The 22,697-nt window shown below is 37.7% G+C and overlaps 1 protein-coding gene across 3 annotated transcripts in view; it reads right to left on the minus strand.

Moving 5' to 3' along the window:
* Positions 1–22,697, minus strand: part of ntrk3a (neurotrophic tyrosine kinase, receptor, type 3a) — a 222,771-nt gene that overhangs the window by 11,274 nt on the left and 188,800 nt on the right. For all 3 annotated transcript variants that reach the window (XR_013196618.1, XM_077210425.1, XM_077210424.1), the window contains exons 13-15: positions 15,333–15,463; positions 10,616–10,788; positions 3,543–3,786 (exon numbers count right to left, since the gene is read on the minus strand). Coding sequence is in view for 2 of the 3 variants with exons in the window: in XM_077210425.1 (XP_077066540.1) it covers positions 3,543–3,786; positions 10,616–10,788; positions 15,333–15,463 (548 nt within the window). In the remaining variant the exon portion in view is untranslated. The remainder of the gene's footprint in view (positions 1–3,542; positions 3,787–10,615; positions 10,789–15,332; positions 15,464–22,697) is intronic.

The raw sequence follows: 22,697 nt of genomic DNA on the forward strand, positions 1-22,697 counted from the left end.
TGATGAATACTGACTCTAGGCCAACTGACTGCGTTCAATCCCAGGAGACTTGTAGAGCTTCTTTCTGGAGAATGAACACGTCAGAATGTCACCGGTGTCAGAGAAGATGGGCTGTTGGATGCCATTTTGGTTTACATCTGCTCTGAGATGAGAGGCGTATGTACCTATTGCGGTAAGGAGCTACTAAGAGAGACCTTTTCAGATCAGGTTTAGCTTTATATATTATATCAATATGTGGAAATCAAGGATACTAAACTCTGAAAGGTGATAAAGGCTTTGTTTCTGAAACCTACATTAGTAATATTCTTCCTACATAGATAGCAAACTTCTAAGGCTACATGCTAAATGATATCAAAGTGTCTGATTTGAAATGCTCTACAATGGCGCATAAACAGAATTCTGCATAGCAGATTTGACTCAAAGGAATACAATAGAGCTTAACGATAATCCTTAACATACATAATACACAAACAGTGGACGAAATAGCCCATTTTATTTGTTCATCAATAGTATTCTGTATTGAATTAAATGTTTAAATAGATCTCATGCTGCTTATCTTTAGGCATCAATGCTAACTGCCTCGCAGATGCATGGACATTGAGGTTTGCTTTTGCAAAACAGACATGGTTTGGGTCACTTCCTGTTTGTAAGGAACAGTAAATTGATCGCTGACTCTTTTGTGCTGCAGAGTGCAATCAGCCATTTCACAGTGCCATTAAAATAAAGTAAGCCACAGAATATATTAAGTGAGATGAGATGCAATGGTCTATTTGACATTTACTGTTAATGTAACATATTTCCTCCACTGCATTTAGGACTGATTCTCTGGGAACAGCAACAACCAGTGTCTACTGAAGGATCTGCATTTAGAAATAAATGCTTCTGATTTTTGGTCATCAGGTTTATTTTTTTCTTTCAGTGTATTCAAAAAAATGTCTTGCTTCCGGTCACTTTTACATTGTCCACCTTGAGGTAAGCAAGGTTAGGCATTGTTTTAAGCATGAAATACGTAATTTTAAATATTATATTACTATATATTAATAAACATCACAAAATAAATGTAAAATAAATAAATACAAATATAACAGGTTTATATTAATAATACTATATTATTAACATTATTATAGCAAAAAGGTTCATAATAAAAACAAAAACAAACAAAACAACTTTTTTCTATGTATGCAGTGATGTTAGCCAATCATAACAGTGGACGTTTAGTGACAAGCCTTAAAGGAGCCGCCCCTTAAAATGGATAATTTCCAACAGAGTTTCAGAATGAGCATTAAAAATATTTTTTTTTTATGCATTTGCCTTTGTGCGAAACACGTTGTCATTATTAGTAAGTGAACCTCAAAGAACATATTAAAATAGATATATTCCATGTCATTACCCCTTTAAAAACATTAAAGCACACTTATGGCGCTTTTCCACTGCATGGTACGGTACGGCACGCTTTGGCGCTTTTCCACTGCATGGTACGGTACGGCTCGACTCGGTACGGTTCACTTGTGGCGCTTTTCCACTGCATGGTACGGTTCGGCTCGGCACGGCTAACTTGTGGCGCTTGTCCACTGCATGGTACGGTACGGTACGGCTCGTTTTAAATGGTACCACCTCTGTGGAGGTTCCAAGCGTACCGTACCGATACTAAAATGTGACGTGAAAACACTGCAGATCACTGATTGGTCAGACAGACAGAATCTTCACTACCAGCGTCATTGTATTTGTGAGACATCAAACCCGCTAGATTTAAATAGCCAGTAACAGCCCCCGCTGTAGCACCTGTTGTAAAACTACTTGCTCTACTTGCTTGAAGAAAAAAAACTTCCAAAATAATAAATGGCTAAATCGTGGTCAGTGGACGAGAGGTGCAGACATTCCTCTCGTTGGTTGACGAGGAGCGGATAAACTATAACGATCAGTCATATAAATCCCACCCACTTTGAAGCGGTACTAACTGCAGTGGAAAAGCAACCAGGCTAAAGCGAACCGAGCCATGCCGCGACGCGCCGAGTCGTACCACGCAGTGGAAAAGCGAAGCGAGCCGAACCTTGCTGCGCAGAGACGAACCGTACTGAGCCGTACCATGCAGTGGAAAAGCGTCATTACACTAAAACACAAAAGCATTAAAAACACTTTAAAAAACAAAGAAAACACCTAAATAAACCAAACTAGATATTTGATGTGGCTTGTTTGAAATGCATTGTATGGCATTTGTCTCCTCAGTTCAAAAGTCCACCACAAGCCACTGATAGAATCGGTACGAATGCTGATTGAGCTGTTTGCTTGTTTCTCATTTCACTTCAGTGCCCTAAAAATGGGAGTCACATTCAAAGCAGCGAGATGAACAATCATGTTCAAATTAACTTAATCTAGTCGAGCGATAGAGGAGCTCTGTAAATTCTGCGTTACCTCATTCATCCTCTTGTTGAGCACTAAGTGAAGACATACATTTTAATTCATTTAGGGCCCTCATCTTGCAAATTGAGCCCTCTGTCATCTAGACCAAATCTACAGAGAGGCCCATGTCTGTGTCAGGCAAAGACAAGATTTTGATTGAGGATCTTCTGTAGAAGCACAAACGAGTGTGGAGCATGCAATTGAGCCAACCAGCTTAACCAGTCAGAATTGTCTGATTCATACTTGAAATTTTAAGAAATAGTTCATCCAAAAATTCAAATTTCTACAATCATTTACTCACCCTTGTGTGCTTCCAATATCTAGCAGAGTGTCCAAGCTGTTATTTTCCCTACACTATTTTCCCTTCTCTGCATGGTCCCCTTTCATTTTCAGAACATATTCAAACAGCAGCTTGCACGTTTCTAAATCTCTCTGTTTCATGCAAGAATAAATAAAAGTCATATGAATTTGGATTGACAGGTAAGTAAATGATCACAGAATTTACATTTTTGGTGAAGTACTGTATCACTTTTAAAATATACTCCTTTAATTTAAATCTAAAATGGTTGTGAATCCACAAATTATGAATGTAAATCTACAGAATTATCTTTGCAAAACATGCATATATATTTGTGCTTTTTACATCTCAAATGTAATTTTAAAATACCCAATAAATGGTCATATATCATCAAGGCTTGTATTCAGAGCTCTGTGTATGATTTAGATGTTTAATGGGCTTTGTTTGTATTTATGTCAGTAATTTTAATACCAAATACCAAATATGATGATTTTTTAACCTTGTCCTTAACACTCAGTATGACTAATCTAATGACTGTAAATAAACAAATTGATTAAGGTCTTTTTAAATAAAAGCAGCTGGATATATCAATATTACAACTTTGCAAAAGTCATTCAAAATGAGTAATTATGCATTTAATTATGGATCTATAATACGCCAGAATTGACAAAGGGTTAATTTGTGTTTTGTGGATATTTGATGACTAATCAATGAGCTACATAGAGGTTCAGATTGTCTCGGAGCTGAATAATTAAAGACCTTATGAATGTTTTTTCCACCGACTTGCAATTTTTTTCAAACATTTATTTTGCTGAAGCATTTATGAATACAAAACTGCTCTTACCCGATAATAGTCAGTGCTGTAGATGTCTCTTGACATTCCGAAATCTCCAATTTTCACTAGCAGCCCGTTGCCCACCAGGCAGTTGCGTGTTGCCAGGTCACGGTGCACAAAGTGCTGAGACGCCAGGTAGACCATCCCTGATGCGATCTGAGTGGCTATGTGAAGCATCTGAGACAAACCCAGTTCCCCATTGGTCTGCAGTGGCTGTCCGTCAACCAGGATCATTGCATCTGGACCATGAGCTCTGTAAGTATAAAATAGACAGAATGACCCAACTGATTTCAGTTCTGTCAATTTGGACCCAAAAACTATTTGGATGCTTACAACACGCTTAAAGGGATAGTTCACCCAAAAATAAAAATTCTGTCATCATTTACACACACTCAAGTTGTTCCAAACCTGTTTGAATTTCTTTCTTCTCCTGAACACAAACAAAGATATTTTGAAGAATGTCGGTAACCAATCAGTTGATGGGGGCCCATAGACTTCCATAGTATTTGTTTTCCAACTATGGAAGTCAATGGGGCCCGTCAACTGTTTGGAACAACTTGAGTGTGTGTAAATGATGACATCATTTTTATTTTTTGGTTGAACTATCCCTTTTAAAAAGTAAATGAATTCTGCAGTGCATTAGATTAGAATTAAAGTTATATTCATGAATGCAAAAGAAAACAAATCAATGAAAAATTAAACTAATGTGGCTATTCAAGTCAATGCAAATTATCAATAGAGTACTTTCCTCTTCAAAGGAAACAAATACTGTATGATGCAATTTACATCCCTGTCAGTTTTCTCTTCCATTTCATGAATCTTTCGCCTTATAGTGTCATTACATATGAAGCAGTTTTGACAAAACCTGTTATCCCCTGTAATCCTGCTAGCAGGAAAAAGAAAGCAATTTCTGCTCTTTCGACAGAGCCCTGTCAGAAACCATGTACACCTATGTATTCACCTTGTTCAATACCTTTGTGGAAGGTTGTAAGCTATCATTCACAGTCAGATGGGCTCTGGGTTTACCCAACATTCTAATGCAGGGGTTCCCAACCATTTTGTCATCTGAACTTAAACTCTCATTTAAACTAAAATATTACCAAATTTATTTATTATACAAATTTAAAAAATGAATCTTTTTGTGAATGAATTAATTTATTTTGCAAATTATTTCATATTTGTGTATGTATGCAATTTTATGACCATATTAATTAAGAAACTATATGGAAAAATACAGTTGGTCCCACTGCAAGACCATTAAAAAAAAGGAAAAAGTCATTATAACATTAACAAACCTAAATGAAAGGGATCAGCTAATCAGTTATAGGAGCTGAAATATTCATGTTAAGCATCAAGACTTTAGATACACAAAAAATTGTGCACTCATATTACTATGAATGGGAGAAATTTTAAAGCGCAATAAAGCAGAATAGACCCATCTTCTAAAAATAAAGAGCCGATCTCCAATTGGTAAAGACATTGTGTCACTGCAGTGTAGCTATAGAAACAGCCAGCATTCTGAGACACGTGCTTATGACTGCACATGCGTATTGGCTGGTCTAGCCTGAAAAAATGCATGGGTTTTTTGTCATGATTGAGCATCTAGAAACAAAATTTATTCAAAGAGATAGGAGCTGAACTTGCACGACTGAAATAGCTGCCCAATAGGTGTTTCAAAGATGGCTGTTTAGTGAAATATCTTGCCTTTAAGGGGCTATTTGTAAGAATTTCCATGTATTAATCGCTTTTTTTTTTCATATTGCCAATGTATTTTCAGATTGTAGTGAAAAATAGAGACCTTCCCCAACTTCCTAGGTTATCTATGAAAGCCTGTAGACTAAGTTTTATGTGAAGTCCTTGGATCGATTTCGCCGGGAAAATACAAAGGATCTGAAGGTTACGCTCGCTCCTGAAAGCCTCTCTTCCGAATGTCACATGGAATGAATGCTAATACAAATGTTTATGATAAAGCCGAAAGGGATATTCTGTATTGTACATTTCTATTTATTAACATCAAGTATAAATTTCATCAAGATAGTGTTTTTATGCATATTTACATTTATTAATAACTAAAGGTACTAACAATTTAAACAATGTATATTACTTGTGAACTAATGTTCAGATTTCTTTTAATAGTCAACTTATTTTCATCAGTCATCAACCTTGTACACACTGGTCACAGACACAATGTACCTTTAATTTCACCAAGCTGATTGATCACTAAAAAAAAACACACAGTCATCATGTGTTTAGCCCCTTTCAAGTTTGATTTACTTACTTTTTAATTAGTCTTCCCCCTAGACAGCAACATAGTATTGGCCCAGATTTGGAACGGATAAGGGCCAACACTATGTTGCTCTCTGGGCCATTAATGCCATCATTACCTTCATTCAGGCTAATGTGAATGCGCACAAAAACAAGAGGTAGAATTTATCACATCAACCAATCATAACCAATCATAACAGATCATATCCAATCAAAGCACGATGGAGGCAATTTCTCCTCTCATGTGACATTCCCCAGTTCATTCTCAATTACCCCCTTCTAAACCTTATCTGTCGACACAATGCTAGTGAATCGCAGATCTGGTGGAAACATATCCGCTATTACTAAATGCTTTCTTAACCACTGCTTTCACACGCTGTTATTTTTGTTGCGTGTTTGTTTTGTTATTGGGACGAAAGTGCACAGCACATATTTACATATTCATCTAAAAGCTGCTCTCAGCAGCATGTGTCATTCATGTGTCGATGATGTGTCGGGATGTTTATTGCAAAGGTATTTCCAACTTTTTACTTCTAAGCGAAGAACAAAAAGAACTTCGCTGTGAGGGGCCTTACATGTTCAGATTAAGTGTGCAGGAGTGCGAGCACGTTGTTGGCTGCAGTTCACTTAATGGCCACAGGTGTCGCTAATTCAGGGTTTCTGAATTCCACATATGTGACCCGTCACAGAAACCAGGGACACAAGTCGGCAGCACAACTTTCGAGCAAAATGAGAAAGAAGAGTTTTTTTTCAAAATTGGTGATTTTCAATTTTTTGGAGAATCTGTTAATTGAAATCACGAAGAAGCCTCTCCATGTTTGAGATAGCAGTATTGGTATATTTAAAAGCTTACATTTTGAGGTTGAAATCGGCTTGTTTTCGGAGATTCTAGCATGCAGTAGGGGCGTGGCGTGTCATTGTCTGTGTGTATTTCCATACTGAATAACCCGGCGCTTTTGCCCCCGCCCTCCAAGTCAACCACATGGCTACTTATTATGCTGTGCTCTGGCCAGCTCTCTCTGATATCAAAATTCAATGAAGATGGATGCCGCAAAGATTGTCGCAGACGAGATGAACCGTCTGGCAGTTACACCGAAAATGTTTTCGCCGCACTTCGTGGGCTCGGGAAACTGAACCGGAGGTATGGGCGCAGCGCGCTCGCCCTCAGTGCTTCAATACGGCGGCTCGGCTCGCTGACAGCGGTGGCTGGCTGTTTCATATGTGACGGAGAATCGAAATAGAGGATGCAGTTAAGACCTTTGCTGCTGCGATGAAGGCCTGCCGTGCGTGTTTCTGAAATGTAAGTTAAGCTTCATTTGCTCTTTAGTCGTTATTTAAGATGCTGAACCTGCTGATGATATAATGTGCTTGCGGACATTTCATTTGTGTGTGTATACGCACATAAGAAAGTGGTGTAAAGAGATTTGCAACAGTAATTTGAGGAGGTGAAATGTGATTATTTGGAAAATTGCAGAAATGACTGCTTAAAGAAAAATGCCAGCAGGCATTTGCCTCCTACATAAACTTTAATATTGTTGACATTTTGGGCACACGAGCGTTGCGTACTATTTGCGCTATATGTAGGCCTATGGCTTATTGGTCTTTGTTTGTTGTTGTTGGTTTTGCGTTATATGTATATGGCATATTGGTCTTTGTGTGTTGTTGCTGGTTTTGCGTTATACTGTATGTATATGGCATATTGGCCTTTGTGTGTTGTTGCTGGTTTTGCGTTATATGCAGGCTATATGGCATATTGGTCTTTGTGTGCTGTTGCTGGTTTTGCGTTATATGTATATGGCATATTGGTCTTTATGTGTTGTTGCTGGTTTCGCGTTATATGCAGGCTATATGGCATTATTGGTCTTTGTGTGTTGTTGCTGGTACCTTGCAAATAGAGGGGCAGCACAATTGTTTTTCGCCTAGTGCGGCAGAAGTGCACTCATTCGAAGTGTAAAAAAAGCTGTAAAGCACATGGAGGAGCTTTACAGGGGGTATGGCTTATCTAAATGAGATGTAAATGAGCCCTATTGTCACCCCCAGCAGCAGAGACAGGTGAGAACTGCACAATCTTTAGCTCGTTTTCTCCTCTTTGAGCTTTTTTAAGTGCCTACTTTAAAATGGCCACAACTTCTCCAAATATAATCAGATTTCCACATGTTACACATCGTTGGAAAGCTTGGATATTACACTCTCAGAATCTATGAATAACTCAAAATGCCCCAGAACCGACTTGTGTCCCTAGTTTCCGTGACTGGTCACATATACAGTTGTGGTCAGATTTATTGGCACCCCTGGTAAATATGATCAAAGATGGCTGTAAAAATAAATCTGCATTGTTTATCCTTTTGATCTTTCATTTAAAAAAAAAGCAAAACTCCAACCTTTTATTGAAGCAAATGAATTGAAAGTGGGGGGAAAATCACATTATGAAATAAATGTTTTTCTCCAAAACACGTTGGCCATAATTATTGGCACCCTTTTATTAATTATTGCCTTTTTGCAACCTCCTTTTACCAAGATAACAAGATAACATACATTGTCTCCTATGCCTGATAAGTTTGGAGAACACCTGACAAGAGATCAGAGACCATTCCTCCATACAGAATCTCTCCAGATCCTTCAGATTCCCAGATCCATGTTGGTGCGTCTCCTCTTCAGTTCAGCCTCCTCATTTTCTATTGGGTTAAGGTCAGGGACTGGGATGGTCATGGCTGAAGCTTCCCTTTGTGCTCAGTGACACATTTTTGTGTTGATTTTGATGTTTGTTTTGGATTGTTGTCCTGATGGAATATCCAAGCATGGCCCATTATACGATTTCTAGCAGAGGCCGTCAGGTTTTGATTTTTTATCTGTTGGTATTTGCTAGAATCCATATACCATGTATCTGAACAAGATGTCCAGGACCTCCAGCAAAAAAAAAAAAAAATAGGCCAAAAACATTAATAATCCAGCAGTGTATTTAACCCTTGGCATGGGGTACTTTTTATCCCTGTTAGCACCAAACCCATCTGGTGGGTTTGCTGCCAAAAAGCTCTTTTTAAAGTTTCATGTGACCACAGAACCTCATCCCATTTGAAGTTCCAGTCGTGTCTGACAACTGAATTTGCTGGAGTTTGTTTTTGGATGAGCGAGGAGGATTTTTCTTGAAACCCTCCGAAACAACATGTGGGGATGTAGGTGTTGTTTGATTTTTTTAAGGCTTTTTGACCCCAAGGCTCAACTAATCTCTGCAATTCTCCATCTGTGATCCTTGGAGAGTCTTTGCTCACTCTAACTCTCCTCCTCACCATGCATTAAGACAATATAGACACAAGTTCTCTTCCAGGAAGATTCATAACATCTTTAGTTAATTGGAACTTCTTAATTTTTGACCTGATGGTGGAAATTGGGGATTTTAAATTCTTTAGCTATTTTCTTACAGCCACTGTTTATTTTGTGAAGCTCAACAATCTTTTCTTGCACATCAGAACTATATTCTTTGGTTTTACTCATTGTGATGGATGATTAAGGGAATTTGGCCTTTGAGTTTCCTCATATTTATACTCCTGCGAAACAAACAAGTCACAGCTAGACAATTTCATGTTCAGATTCTCTGGTTCAATGAAAGGTTAGAGTTTTATGTTTTTTTTTAATCAAAGATCAAAAGGATAAAAAATGCAGATTTATTTTTACAGCCATCTTTCATATTTACCAGGGGTGCCAATAATTCTGACCACAACTGTACCTGTAGCCCCTTTAATGGGACTTTGGCATCAATTACCCATACAATATCACAGTCAAGTGGTATATTTTGTTTTTATTTAAAATATATATTTAAAAGAAAAAAAAATGTTTTAAAAATAATTTGGCATTTCTATCATAACCCTGGCCCACTGCAACTCCTGAGGATGATTTGTATCATAAGACTCTGAAATTCCAAGAGCATCACAGTTACCCCTTTTCCACCAAAGCGTTTTGAGAGCCGGTTCGGAGCCGGTGCCTGCGCGCGAACCAGTTCTTTGTGTTTCGACAGCCAAAGAACCGGTTCTCGGCCAGGAAAACTGGTTCCAAAGCGGCACCAACTCTTTGCTGGACTAGAACCAGAGAACCGTTCTTTTACCACGTCATGCTTACGTCGGGGGCTGGGGGCGGGTTTAGATGTGCTCTAAACATCTTTTCTGACCGCAAAGCCAGGAGAAACATTTGCAGAAACACGATGTAGTCCGCCATTGTAATTGTTATGCTTGAAGTTGGCGCAAGCGTTTCTAACTTTTATTTAAATTTTTTTTATTGAAAACATTATGTAAGCAAAGAAGAAAACAGTCACAAAATAGAACAAATAAATGGAGAGAAAAAAAAGACAAGACAGGTGTACATAACTAATCAGAAAATATTACATATCAAAGGAAAAGATTAAAAGACTTACATATTTCAATTGTTTTTAAAGCCTTCTTGGTTCACGAGTTAGAGATAATCCCAAAGTAATGTTGTACTTGCAAGCGTTTCTAGCTGAGACGTAAAGCGACGTACACAGTGACGTAACGACGTCGTTCGCTGGGCGCTCTAGAAGTGGAAAAACAAACAGGTTCTGAGGAGGTTCGCAAGTTGAACCAACTCCGAACCAACTTTGAACCAGCACCAGTTCCGAACCCGTTCTTTTTTGGTGGAAAAGGGGTAATTGGTATTCAGTGGCTGTATAATTATGTTCAACAATGGTCTGTGACCTCAATCAATAATAACTGATTCCCTTTGTATTTGAGATCATTTTACAAGCAAAGCATAACGATTACTGCATCATGACATAATGTGTGTGTAGTGTGTTGATTCCATCCACACACCTGAGGAACTTGTTGAGGTCTCCGTGTTTCATGTACTCGAAGACCATAATAAGCGGGTCACCGTCCACGCAGACGCCGTAGAACTTCACGATGTGGTCGTGCTGAAGGTTGGTCAGCAGCTCGGCCTCCCGCTGGAAGTCTTTCCTCGCCGCAAGGGTGGGGTCCTTCAGGGTCTGAAGGAAGAAACAGAAGACAGACCGTTTATTTTCTAACAATCACAAAATTAGCTACTCAGCCAGGCACTTTTTTATGCATTGTGGGCAACAACAAAAAAAGGGTAAAGTTAAATTAAAATCCATATTTCAAAGACAAAACATTAATATTAGAGGATATCCAGGAATGAAATGTGCCTTTGTTTTTCGATCAAAAATTAATGTGGATTGCATAAGTCAAACTCATCTGCATAGTTTAGGACTTGGAGGAACCTAAAGAGAAATGAGTTTGAGATCTCTGGAGACTCTAGCATCTTGACTAATCAGAGACAATTTTGGGATTTATTCTGAAACATCAGACATTTTTTGACAAATAAACATGTTAATGCATGTTTAAAATGTTCAATTACAAACAAATATATATATATATATATATATATATATATTAATTTTTTTTAAACAAATCATTAATATCAGAGTTGTAGATTTAGAAATTATCCTTTCCCCCTGTTGTTGTTTCATTCATGGGACCAGACACCAGTTATTTTGCCAAGACCCATCATTTTGATCATTATATGAAGACATAGGAGAGATTGACAATGGACCAAACAAAGGTCTTCATTCCAGCATCTCGGTTATCTCTGTCCTCTGGACAAAGAGGTCCGGTCTTATATGCCACTGACCAAAAAACCTGCATTACCAGAGGTACATATGGTTTCTATTAACATGGAATGTATATCTAATCCCTATGCTTCAGAGAAATCTACATGGACTGCACACACATTTCATGTCTCTAACTCTTCAGCACAAACTCTCTCACCCCCTGTTCATGCAGTCTAGCTTGTCCCAAAGTCTCTCTCACACATATATATTCAAGAACACTATGATTCACAATATACAATGATTACAAATGACAATGGATATTAATAAGAAGTAATATTAATGCTGAAAACAATATTAAATGATGAAATTTTATTCTTCAAGAGGATATATTGTGTATATACAGAAATGAAATGTGACTTTGCTATTATTTTTTCCTTTATCAAAATGTACATGAGTTGACAGATATTATTTTGTAGACATCTAAAGTGCTTTAAATCATTCAGGTAACATCAGACTTTTTCACAACATTTAAATGCATGGACTAAACCTAGGGATGCTAAGGAAGATGCACAAATTGACCAGCATGACGTCTCTGATTTGCCCGTGCCCTTCTTTGTCTTTTCTGGAAGATTAAATAGTCGCCTGTACACATCCGTCTTTTTGTCATTTTATATCCCATCATTCAAAGAAAAATAACCCCCTTTGTGGCCTTGGCCGTGATATGTCAATTGGTTTCCCAGACACTCTTGCAGCCAGATGCAGCATCACGTTGTGTTTGTGAGGAATCGCTCCTTCAATTATGTTATAATTGCATTTCGCCCTCAGAGCTCGCAGTTTAATTTTAATTAGAGCTACCGTGGGTTAATCCATATCAGGAATTGCAGAGAGGTTCATGCATTCAAGATGGATGAGGAAACCAATTCGCAGATGGCGAGGTATCTATCCCTATCCATAATGCTTTATTACCTCTGTGTTGCAAAATTGGCCACCTGCACAGGCTGGAGAGAGCAGAGGGACGAATCCAGCACCACCTGGGGGGCTGTCACTCGTAATAAGGGTCTGGAGGTCTTGGGCATCAGGTGGAGATGAGGGAGAGCAAAGGTATGAGAGAGACGCTGGCAGCTCTTTGGCCAAAATACAAGGAAAAACTTGACCTCTCTGAATTTGAGTTGGATGGCTTTCAAACAACAGCTGCTGTGATGGAGCTCCATGAAGCAGACGAAGCCAAGCATCTTCCCAGAGGAACGTTTTATTGCTCCGAGGTTGTTCTGTCAAAGCTGAAGAGACTCATTTAGATTTCATTTAAGTATCAACTTTGCCTCAGACTAGATGTTTCTCCTACAATTCCTAGATAAAAACTACACAATTTCTGAAATACAGTGGGGGTATAGAGCTATAAAATGAAAGTGGGTTGTATAGCTCAAACTCGTGTCTCATTAGATTCTTCAAAAGAACAGCATGGTTTGCTCTTGGAGGAACCTAATGAGAAAAGAGTTTATTGAGATCTCTGGCTTTTGATTGAATACTATAATATCTTGACTAATCAGAGACATTTTTTGTGGTTAATTCTAAAATCAGACAATTGTAGAGTCTTTTTAATGGTGGTCTTGGACTGCAAAATCGACAAATAAATAGACATTAAAAATAAAATAAAGCTAAATTTAATAAAAACAAGCATTGATCAGCTGGTTTTCTTGATGGCCATCTCCGTGAACTTTGTGTGTCAAAGTTAATTGGCTGCTCCCATGTGAATAGTCCAATTGACAAATGGATTAAAAAATGGATAAACATTAATTAAATATAGTTTTTAATTTCTATTTATGCCACAGTTTGGAAAGGGAGTTATTCATCTATATCATAGTTACATATAACTGTTTTAAACATGATTTAAATAAACAAATGTATCAATAAATTTTATTTAGATTTCTTTTTAGATTCCTTAATTTTAAGTAGCCCTCTATTCTTTTTCTCTATTTGCTCTCCAAGTAATTGCATTTCTGTTTAAAAGAAAACAAATTAGATATCAGAGAGATCATTTTTGATGTTCTTCCAATGGGTTGGTGGTAAAACAGGGCATGTGGCTGCTTGTGTTGTTCTTCACATGAGAATCTTCTTCAGACACCATTACAAGATTCTAAAAGAAACAGTCAGCTCCATCACTCTTGATCACAGCATCTCCAGAATGATGTGCTTTGCTGGATGATAAACCATGACTAGCAGACAGTGTTATTGCCCCAGATTTATTTCTCCAACCATCCCGGACTAAAGCGCAACACCATGAAAGCCAACAAGATCTCATAGATGATGAAAAAAAATAAAAATAAAAAAATAAATAAATATATATATATATATATATATATATATATATATATATATATATATATATATATATATATATATATATATATATATATACGTATTTACGTGGCTTGATTCATGCGTCTTCACAAAGACAAATCTGCCTGATTGCAGCCTTGCTGAAGCACCCCCAGATTTGTCTTTGTGAAGGACGCATGAACCAAACCACATACAAGGTTGTCCTGTAAGAAAACTTGCTTCTTTCTGCTCTGACAATGTTCCCCAACTCTGAGGATTTATTTTTCCAGCAGGGCAATGCTCCATGCCACACAGCCAGGTCAATCAAGGTGTGGATGGCCAGCCCGATCTCCAGACCTGAACCCCATTGAAAACCTCTGGAATGTGATCAAGAGGAAGATGGATGGTCACAAGCCGTCAAACAAATCTGAGCTGCTTATATTTTTGCACCAGGATTGGAATAAAGTCACCCAAAAGACTGGTGGAGAGATGTGATTGAAAATCAGAGTTATTCCACCAAATATTAATTTCTGAACTCCTCCTAAGATAAAACATTAGTATTGTGTTGTTTAAAAGTGAATATGAACTTATTTTCTTTCCATTATTCGAGGTCTGACAACACTGCATCTTTTTCGTTATTTTGACCAGTTGTCGTTTTCTGCAAATATTTTTTTTTTGTATGCTCTAAATGACAATATTTTTATTTGGAATTTGGGAGAAATGTTGTCAGTAGTTTATAGAATAAAACAAAAATGTTAATTTTACCCAAACACATACCTATAAATAGTAAAACTGATAATTTTGGGTGGCTGATTAAAAATAGGTGGGTCGGGCAGGTAGGTAGGTGGGTGGGTGGATGGGTTAGGTGGTTTAGGTAGTTAGATGGGTGGGTGGGTAGGTAGGTAGTTCGGTGTGGTGGATGGGTTAGGTGGTTTAGGTAATTTAGATAGTTATGTGGGTGGGTGGTTTGGTAGGTTTATAATATTATTTCTTAAAATTATTAATATTATAAAATAAAAAAGCTGATAATTCTTCTAAATTTTTCCTCATGTAAAAAACTCCATATACCAAGTATATGTTTGACTTCATACTTCAACATGTCAGCATCTGTGAAACCTTGAAACTTTGACATTTCTAAACCGACAGACAAACTGACACACTTATAGATCAGCACTGATCTGAAGACCTCCTTAAATAGACTGCCTCAACTCACTGGATGGTGAGTTCCTTGACCTGGGTGAATAGTCCCATGTGGTAAACCATGTTAAGGCATTATCCAGGAACTGTCTGCCCACCGCGATGACTCATTCCACTCCGTCTATGCCATGAAGACAAAACCACAGCACTGCAATATCTTAATATCCCCTCAAACCTTATATCAGTGCCAAATATTAAACACCATTGTAGCTGATCTCCCCTCGGAGCACAGCAGAGCTCTTTCCATCATTGATCTTAGTCAACAAATCCTCCACCACCAAGACGTCTAGCGATTGTTCCCTGAAAGAAACCCTGCTTTAGCAGGCACAGGAGGATCAACTTTATATGTCATTTGAGGGGGGCTGGGAAAAGGGGCTTGACCTTTCAGATGAGTCCTGTGTAACTGGAGAGCGCTACGGCCCTGCTGGAATGGAGGGATCATCTCTTACCTTGACAGCCACCAGCATCTTGTCCTTAGTGGGGCTTAGGTTATAGCACTCTGCCAGGAACACCTTCCCAAAGGCCCCTTCGCCCAGTTCCCTCTTGAGCACGATGTCTCTGCGCTTAATGTGCTGTACATCTGGAGGGGGAAAGAGAGAGAGAGAGAGAGATTGAAAGGATTGCATAACAGTCTTCCTGCGGGCGGTGCTGCAAAACAGAGATTGAGAAATGTTTGAATTTCCTAAGTCGGATTGCTGTCACTCAGGCTGATCAGGTAACTTAAAGGAATGTGGCACCAAAAACCAAGTCTTTTATGACATATGGAGTGAAAGAAAAATGAATTAAAATAAACCAGAGGAAATGAAGAACAATTTGTAAAAATGGTACAACACATACATTTTGGGGAATATATACATATATATATATACACACACACACACACACACACACACACACACACACACACACACACACACACACACACACACACACACACACACACACACACACACACACACACACACACACACACACACACACACACACACACACACACACACACACACACACACTAATTATAATCATTACAAATATATTTATTATCATTGTTATAATAATATTTATAATAATAAAATAATATTAAATATAAATTAAATAAAATTAATAATAATAAAATAATAATATATTTATTTAAAAATTAATTATGAATATTCCAATCAATTAAAAACCACCAATTACACCATTTCCTAAATATGTCACATAGAAGGCAAATGTATTGTATATACTATTTGATTTTGCATTTACATTATAAAGGTTAATGCGAGGTAATGTAACCATGCAAAACATGATGCACTGAGGCAACCTTTCGATGTAATTTTGTTTTTGAGCATTCATAAACTTATCACTTTTAACCTAAAATGTTTCTGTGATCTCTGAAACCATTTCATTTAACCTGACTTCTAAAACGTGTGCCTGTGTGTATATTTACGTAAAATACACACACATTTGCATTGTTTTACACCAAAATCTTTGTGCGAGCTCGTATTGGGAACCTCAGTATGAAACAATCTAAACCCAAGAGATCAGGTGGATTTGCCACTGAAACAGAGATGAATGAAGTCACGCTTGGTCCACTGGGCAGGGTAATGGAGCAGATACCAGTATGCTGCCGGTTCATGTCCCCGCTGAGCCTTACTGCGTCTCTGCCCTTGAGAGAGGAATGTAACCTCAAACACCCTAATAAATATCGCCGCAACATTAAAGACGGCAGGTGATAATCTGCAGATCATCTCCTGTCTGATTTTGATGTACAGATAATCACTGGATGTTATAAAGAAATTGATCTATAGAACAACATATAATGGGTCACCATGAGAAATAAAAGCAAGAAAAGCTTTCCAGAATGTGGTTGTTTTTAGAGCACTGTCAATGGTGCTGTATGTTTGAGGAAACTCAAACAGGTACAGCTGTTGCATACAAACTAGATCAGGAAGACAAAATTGTCCACAGCAAAAGTAACCACTTTAGATATGCAAAATAAATACATGTATAAAGAAATTGCAAGCTTCCATTCTGGAACCATTAGAGCCTTGGCAACCTGACAATAATACAAAAGTAACTACTACTTTTACTTACAATAGGCTTCATTCATGAAACACAAGCAGAACCAAGTGTAAAAAAAAACACATTCTTATGTAGATGGTCTGAATTGAATGTGACAACTTGTGAACGAATATCTTTACAAACAATTCACACATAAATTCTTTAGTATGTGAAATTTGTGTGAACATGTTTTCCAAATACACTGAAATAAATGAGTAAATAATATTTATCATTATAGTTTATTTGTATAGTAAAATCGTACCTGCAAGAATAACAAAAATGCATTGTACATAGACATTACAGCACAAGCAATTTGAGACAATGATTTTTGTACTGTACAAACTTTATATTATATCCTCTTACCCTGCCCCCATCACAGAAAACATTCTGCATTATTTTATTTTCAAAAAATATAATTTAGTATTATTAATAAGCTGTTTTCCTCATGGGAGCAAAAAATAACCCCACAAGGACAAGGATTTCGGATATTTCCATCTCTGTGGGGGGACAAACCTTTGGGGGCTAACCTTTCCTAAAGTTGACCCATTTACAATACGAATAGAAACGTCAAAATGAGCAGATTTAAATGTGGCTACCAAAGCGCAAGTCACCATAATATAAGGCAGCCTGAGCAGGTCTTTAATCTCTGTACTTTCCACCTGTTTCCATTCCCAGCTCCGAGTCTGCTGCGAGGCAGTGAGCTCCATATGGCCGACCAAGACAGCATCTGGTATTTACTCCAAACAAGAGTTTTGGATAAGCCACCGTCCAACATCAACACTTACTGCCCAAAGTTACGAGTCATTCTATTTTTTTTTTCAAATATTGATGAATGGACAGCACTCAAGTATAGGCTTTTAATACAAAAGCAGGCAAACACCGCATTCTTCGTCTAAGCAGAGCACCTAATCAGCAGAAACATATTAGGGACAATTTCATTAGGGATGACGAGCCAATTGCACTTTGTGGCAGGCATCCAACGACGATGGTAAATATTTCAGCACACTCGATTGTACGAGTCTCCGTCGCAGAAGGTTTTTTCCACAATGGCATTGGTGGAGATTAAGACAAAGGACGGCGAACACATGCATTACTTCCAAACTAATTATAAAGCATTTATTTAATCAGGACAGAAAAAGACGATGGGAGAGAGGTTGAGACAAAGATGGAGAGAGAGAAAAGGCTTTGTTTTCTCCATTTCCTGTCCTCCATTTTCTTGTGAGCGATAGGTTCACAATTAGCAGGTGATGGACGCACTGGAAACGTTTGCAGCTTACAGCGCAATTAAGAAAGTTACAAATTGCGCGGGCTAATTGTCTTATTACACCAACTGTTGTGTTGCGTTCACCTCACAGGCTGCATTGTGAGAGGGCACTCAGGAGAAGAGGTTACCCGCGCTAGACGTCGTCTGTCTAAACATAGCGAGCAGCTGGGAATACAGGACATCGACTTCATCCTAATTAGGCCGCCCCCCCTCACCCCCCACCGCTTTCCTGCAGATGTTTACTTGGTGTCGCTGAAATTGACACAACAGACCAAACCAAAGCTGATTTGGGTTCAAATGCATGTAAATCGCTGCAAGAAAACAAAAACAGGATTATGCTGGACTTTCCTGAAAGCAACGCTAAATGAATCTGAGAGAGCACCTGTTCATTTCCAGTCAGCCACAAAGTCATTTCCTCCTGCGTGATGACTTGATGCACTTACAACCGTTTTGTAAATGGCTCCTTTTTAAGATACTACACTCTCTGAAGTCTGAGGAAAAAAAATGATGAACAAACAGACCAAAATAAAAATAGTTGAGTACAGGGAAATGGGAAATCTGGAGCATTGTTGGTGAGAACCTGAGATGTTTTAAGAATATATTTTTTAAATTGAATATTAAATTCAAATTCAATCAAATTCAAAATGAATCTTGAGGCACCTGAATAATCCATTCTTAATTCCTGCTGGACATTTTCGGTTTAAATCAACATTTTGGGCCTATTTACACCTGATAGCTTTATTTCTGTCATGACAACAACTCACAGGAGATTGGTATGGTAATGGATATGGCAATGCTAATGTATTTGGTCTGGGTAGAATAGATCTGCTACGCTGCTGCAGAGCCTTGCTATTGCCAATACATTCAGAGATTCACATTGATGTGAGCATGTAAGACATGCTGCTGCTGCACATGTAACATACATGATTTATCCCTAGAAGATCTATACAGGTGGAGCTGGGGAAGGTGGAGGGTTTCTGAAAGCGAGCTGCATACTGCTAACAGCAACACTACTGGTATTTATTTGAATGTTGAGCCGTAGCTCATTGGCCACTGATGCAACTCCAGCAACCAATCAACTGAGCTATGTAGATAATGACGTGATTGCTATCAATTAGTTAAAGACCTATCAGCCTGCATCATCTAGAGCCGGGCTATTCAATTGGCGGCCAGCGGGCCAGGTCCGGCCCGCCAATCATCTCCATATGGCCCGAGGCCACCCCCTCCCTCCTCTTCTTTTCCTGGTGGTGCGGCTAAATTTGGTTAGAGATGCGCGAGACCGCAGTGGCGCCTGCAGCTGTAGCTATACGCACTATGTGTGTACCATGAGCGTTCCGATTGACCTGAGAAACACTTTTTTCAGTCCGAATATTTCAGCAGTTATTATGTGTGTGTCCCGTATTTCTGTCGACTGAACCAGCGCAGCAGAATTCTCTCTGCACACGACTGGCCCACCAGACTAGCGTATTGCTCCACTTCTTTCTCGTCGTTCGAACCCTTCCGATCAATCATTTCTGGTTTAATCATTTGGTTCGATTATTTCCTTTCCATGAAAAGGCCAAAGGAGTTGTTTACTCCCGGTCCCGGACACTATTATTAAACATTGCTGCGACATCCAGTGAGAAGCGTTTCAGTCTGACACATCTCTCTGTTACAAACCAAAAATCACTCAATGATTTTAACTTTTAAATCGGATGAAACAGCCTCAACATTCCCAACACGACTGATGAGGTAAATAGCAGAAACATTCCATGAACGAAGTTAGAAGACTAAATCCCTAATCACAACCCTTACAAACATTTACCATGAATGTACTGTAGTAATTTACCATGGTTTGGGGAGAAATGTGGAATATTTATATTGAATACTATGTTATAGTCATTTATATTTTATTAGCTTTATTAGGGGGCTAGAGAAATGTATAATTAATTGTGTGTATAGTTTTTACCTGTTTAGGCATTTTTTATTCAGTGGTAGTGAGTGAGTAGCCATGCATGGTTTTACCTTTAAATATTCTATGGTTACGAAGTCTCACTGTCAGAATATTTTAATTTATAAATATATATTAATAAAATAATTCTAACGAATAGAATATATGATCTTGTATAATTCATATATTTGTACATAGCTGTAAATAAGTTATTTATTATGGTCTGATAAATCTGCATACTGTTGGCTACCACATTTCCAAGTAAATAGCCTACAATACTTTTATGTTTACTTTAGCTTACTTATTGATACTGTTATATTTCAATAAATAAGCTAAACCCATCAGCCCACCTCAAATTTTCGCTTTAATAATCCGGCCCTCGAATTAAACTAGTTGAATAGCCCTGATCTAGAGTTTCATGACAGAACTAGGTATGTGTTTTTACTGATTTGTAAAAATGGTTCCATTTACACTTGACCACATAAATGTGTCTCCACAAAACAAATATAAATCCAATCTTCAATTCCTGCACAACATCCCGCTTGCTGGAGAGATACTCATCTACTCATCTACTCATCTACGGCGGTGTGTGTTGCAGTAGCGCTGTCATATCTGGCTATAAGGATATCTGGCATGTCATATAGCCTATAACATGCTTTTGCACAGATATTTGTTTTTACATTTTGGGAGGTAAAATTGACATGTGTGGCTTCAACAACCAGATGCATTTACATTTAAATCCATCTCAAAAGTGTTTTGGAGGGTATTTACACCTGATGATCAGACAGATAAATAAAAAAAATAAAATAATGAAACCTATTTTTAAAATCCTAATTTTAAAATAATCAATATTTATTTATGCTATAATCTGACCCATACATTGTGGTAACATTTGGATAAATTATAACCCAGATATTATTATTTGTTCTGAGACTTACCAGAGTCTTTTACTTTTGAATAAAAGAAATAATTGGCTAATTGATTTATAACAAAATAAAACAAATAAACATGAAAGCAAAAAAGTAATGCATCAAGAGATATTGTTCGCCCAATATTTTAACCTAATTAAAAATAACTTGTGCCTTGAGAGCAACACACCCACATTAAATAGATCCCCTGCATGTGACAAGGCCACATTGTGTTTGAAAAGATATCCAAGTGTTATTTTTTCACAGTCTCTGTTAAACGAGCACATGTGCTATAGCACCCTCAAGATACTATTAATAAAGCATGGGGGTGTGCAGCCATTTACAGGCAAGGTTAATGCGAGCCTGTCTTCTGCGGTGTCCCTGGTTGCATGTTTACATCCTTTGCTTACTATCGGGACTGTCTGTCAGAAGAAGGCCCGCTAGGATTGTCGGAAGGGGCCGTGGGACGTGTTCCTGTCTGTAAATGCACACACACACCCTCTCCCTGTCCATCAGAAGACAGACTGCAGTGCATAGACACGCCCACTTGACAACCATGTGTCCTACATACACACGACTGTGCCACATGCCTCACTCTCCTTCAAGAACACATAACAAAGCATCTCTAGTTCATGAATCAGGCCTATTGTGAAAAAGAACATCTCAGATGACTAAATGCAGGTAGGTGTATGCAATTGCCACAACTAAAGTATATGAAAAGCTATATAAATATAAAGTATATAAATATAACAATTTAATGAAGATTTGTATACATAGGATAAGAAAGTGGATAGATAGATAGATAGATAGATAGATAGATAGATAGATAGATAGATAGATAGATAGATAGATAGATAGATAGATAGATAGATAGTCAAGTCAAGTCAAATATATTTATATAGCGCTTTTCACAATACAGATTGTATCAAAGCTGCTTCACAGTATCAATCAAAACAACTTAATGTTTGTTTATTACTGGAAAAAAGACATCCAAGTTTGGTAGAGCTGATCGATAGATGATAGATAGATAGATAGATAGATAGATAGATAGATAGATAGATAGATAGATAGATAGATAGATAGATAGATAGATAGATAGATAGATAGATAGATAGATAGATAGATAGATAGATAGATAGATAGATAGATAGATAGATAGATAGATAGATAGATAGATAGATAGATAGATAGATACTGTAGTATAAGTACAGCGTATAAGGATACATTTTTCTCATTTTTGACTCCTGGCACATTTTTAATCTAAAATGTAATCTATATGTAATCTAAAATATAGCAGACATATGTAGGAAAAAATATATGGCTCATGACTGTTAAAATCCGTGTGGAAGGCATGCTCCATGTGGCTATTCGCTGGCACAATACCACATATATCAGGTATGCATTATTATGATAAATATCTTTCCCCAGGTCTTTCCTACAGGGGCATTTCAAATACAACATGGTACGATAGATCTAAATACCATTTTAAAGGCCTACATGTCCAATGAATTAAAAAAAAATGCCTGCAAGATGAATTACCTGCTTCCTCTGTTCTAATGAGAATACAATTGTAATGCATAATGATTATATTGTCTCATACAATAAAAAGGCAATAAAGGCAATAAAAAGGCATCATTGTTTCATATATATATATATATATATATATATA

This window comes from Siphateles boraxobius, unplaced genomic scaffold, assembly GCF_051911475.1.
Source record: "Siphateles boraxobius isolate OS27281-9 unplaced genomic scaffold, OSU_SipBor_1 65, whole genome shotgun sequence".
Classification (NCBI taxonomy): Eukaryota; Metazoa; Chordata; class Actinopteri; order Cypriniformes; family Leuciscidae; genus Siphateles; species Siphateles boraxobius.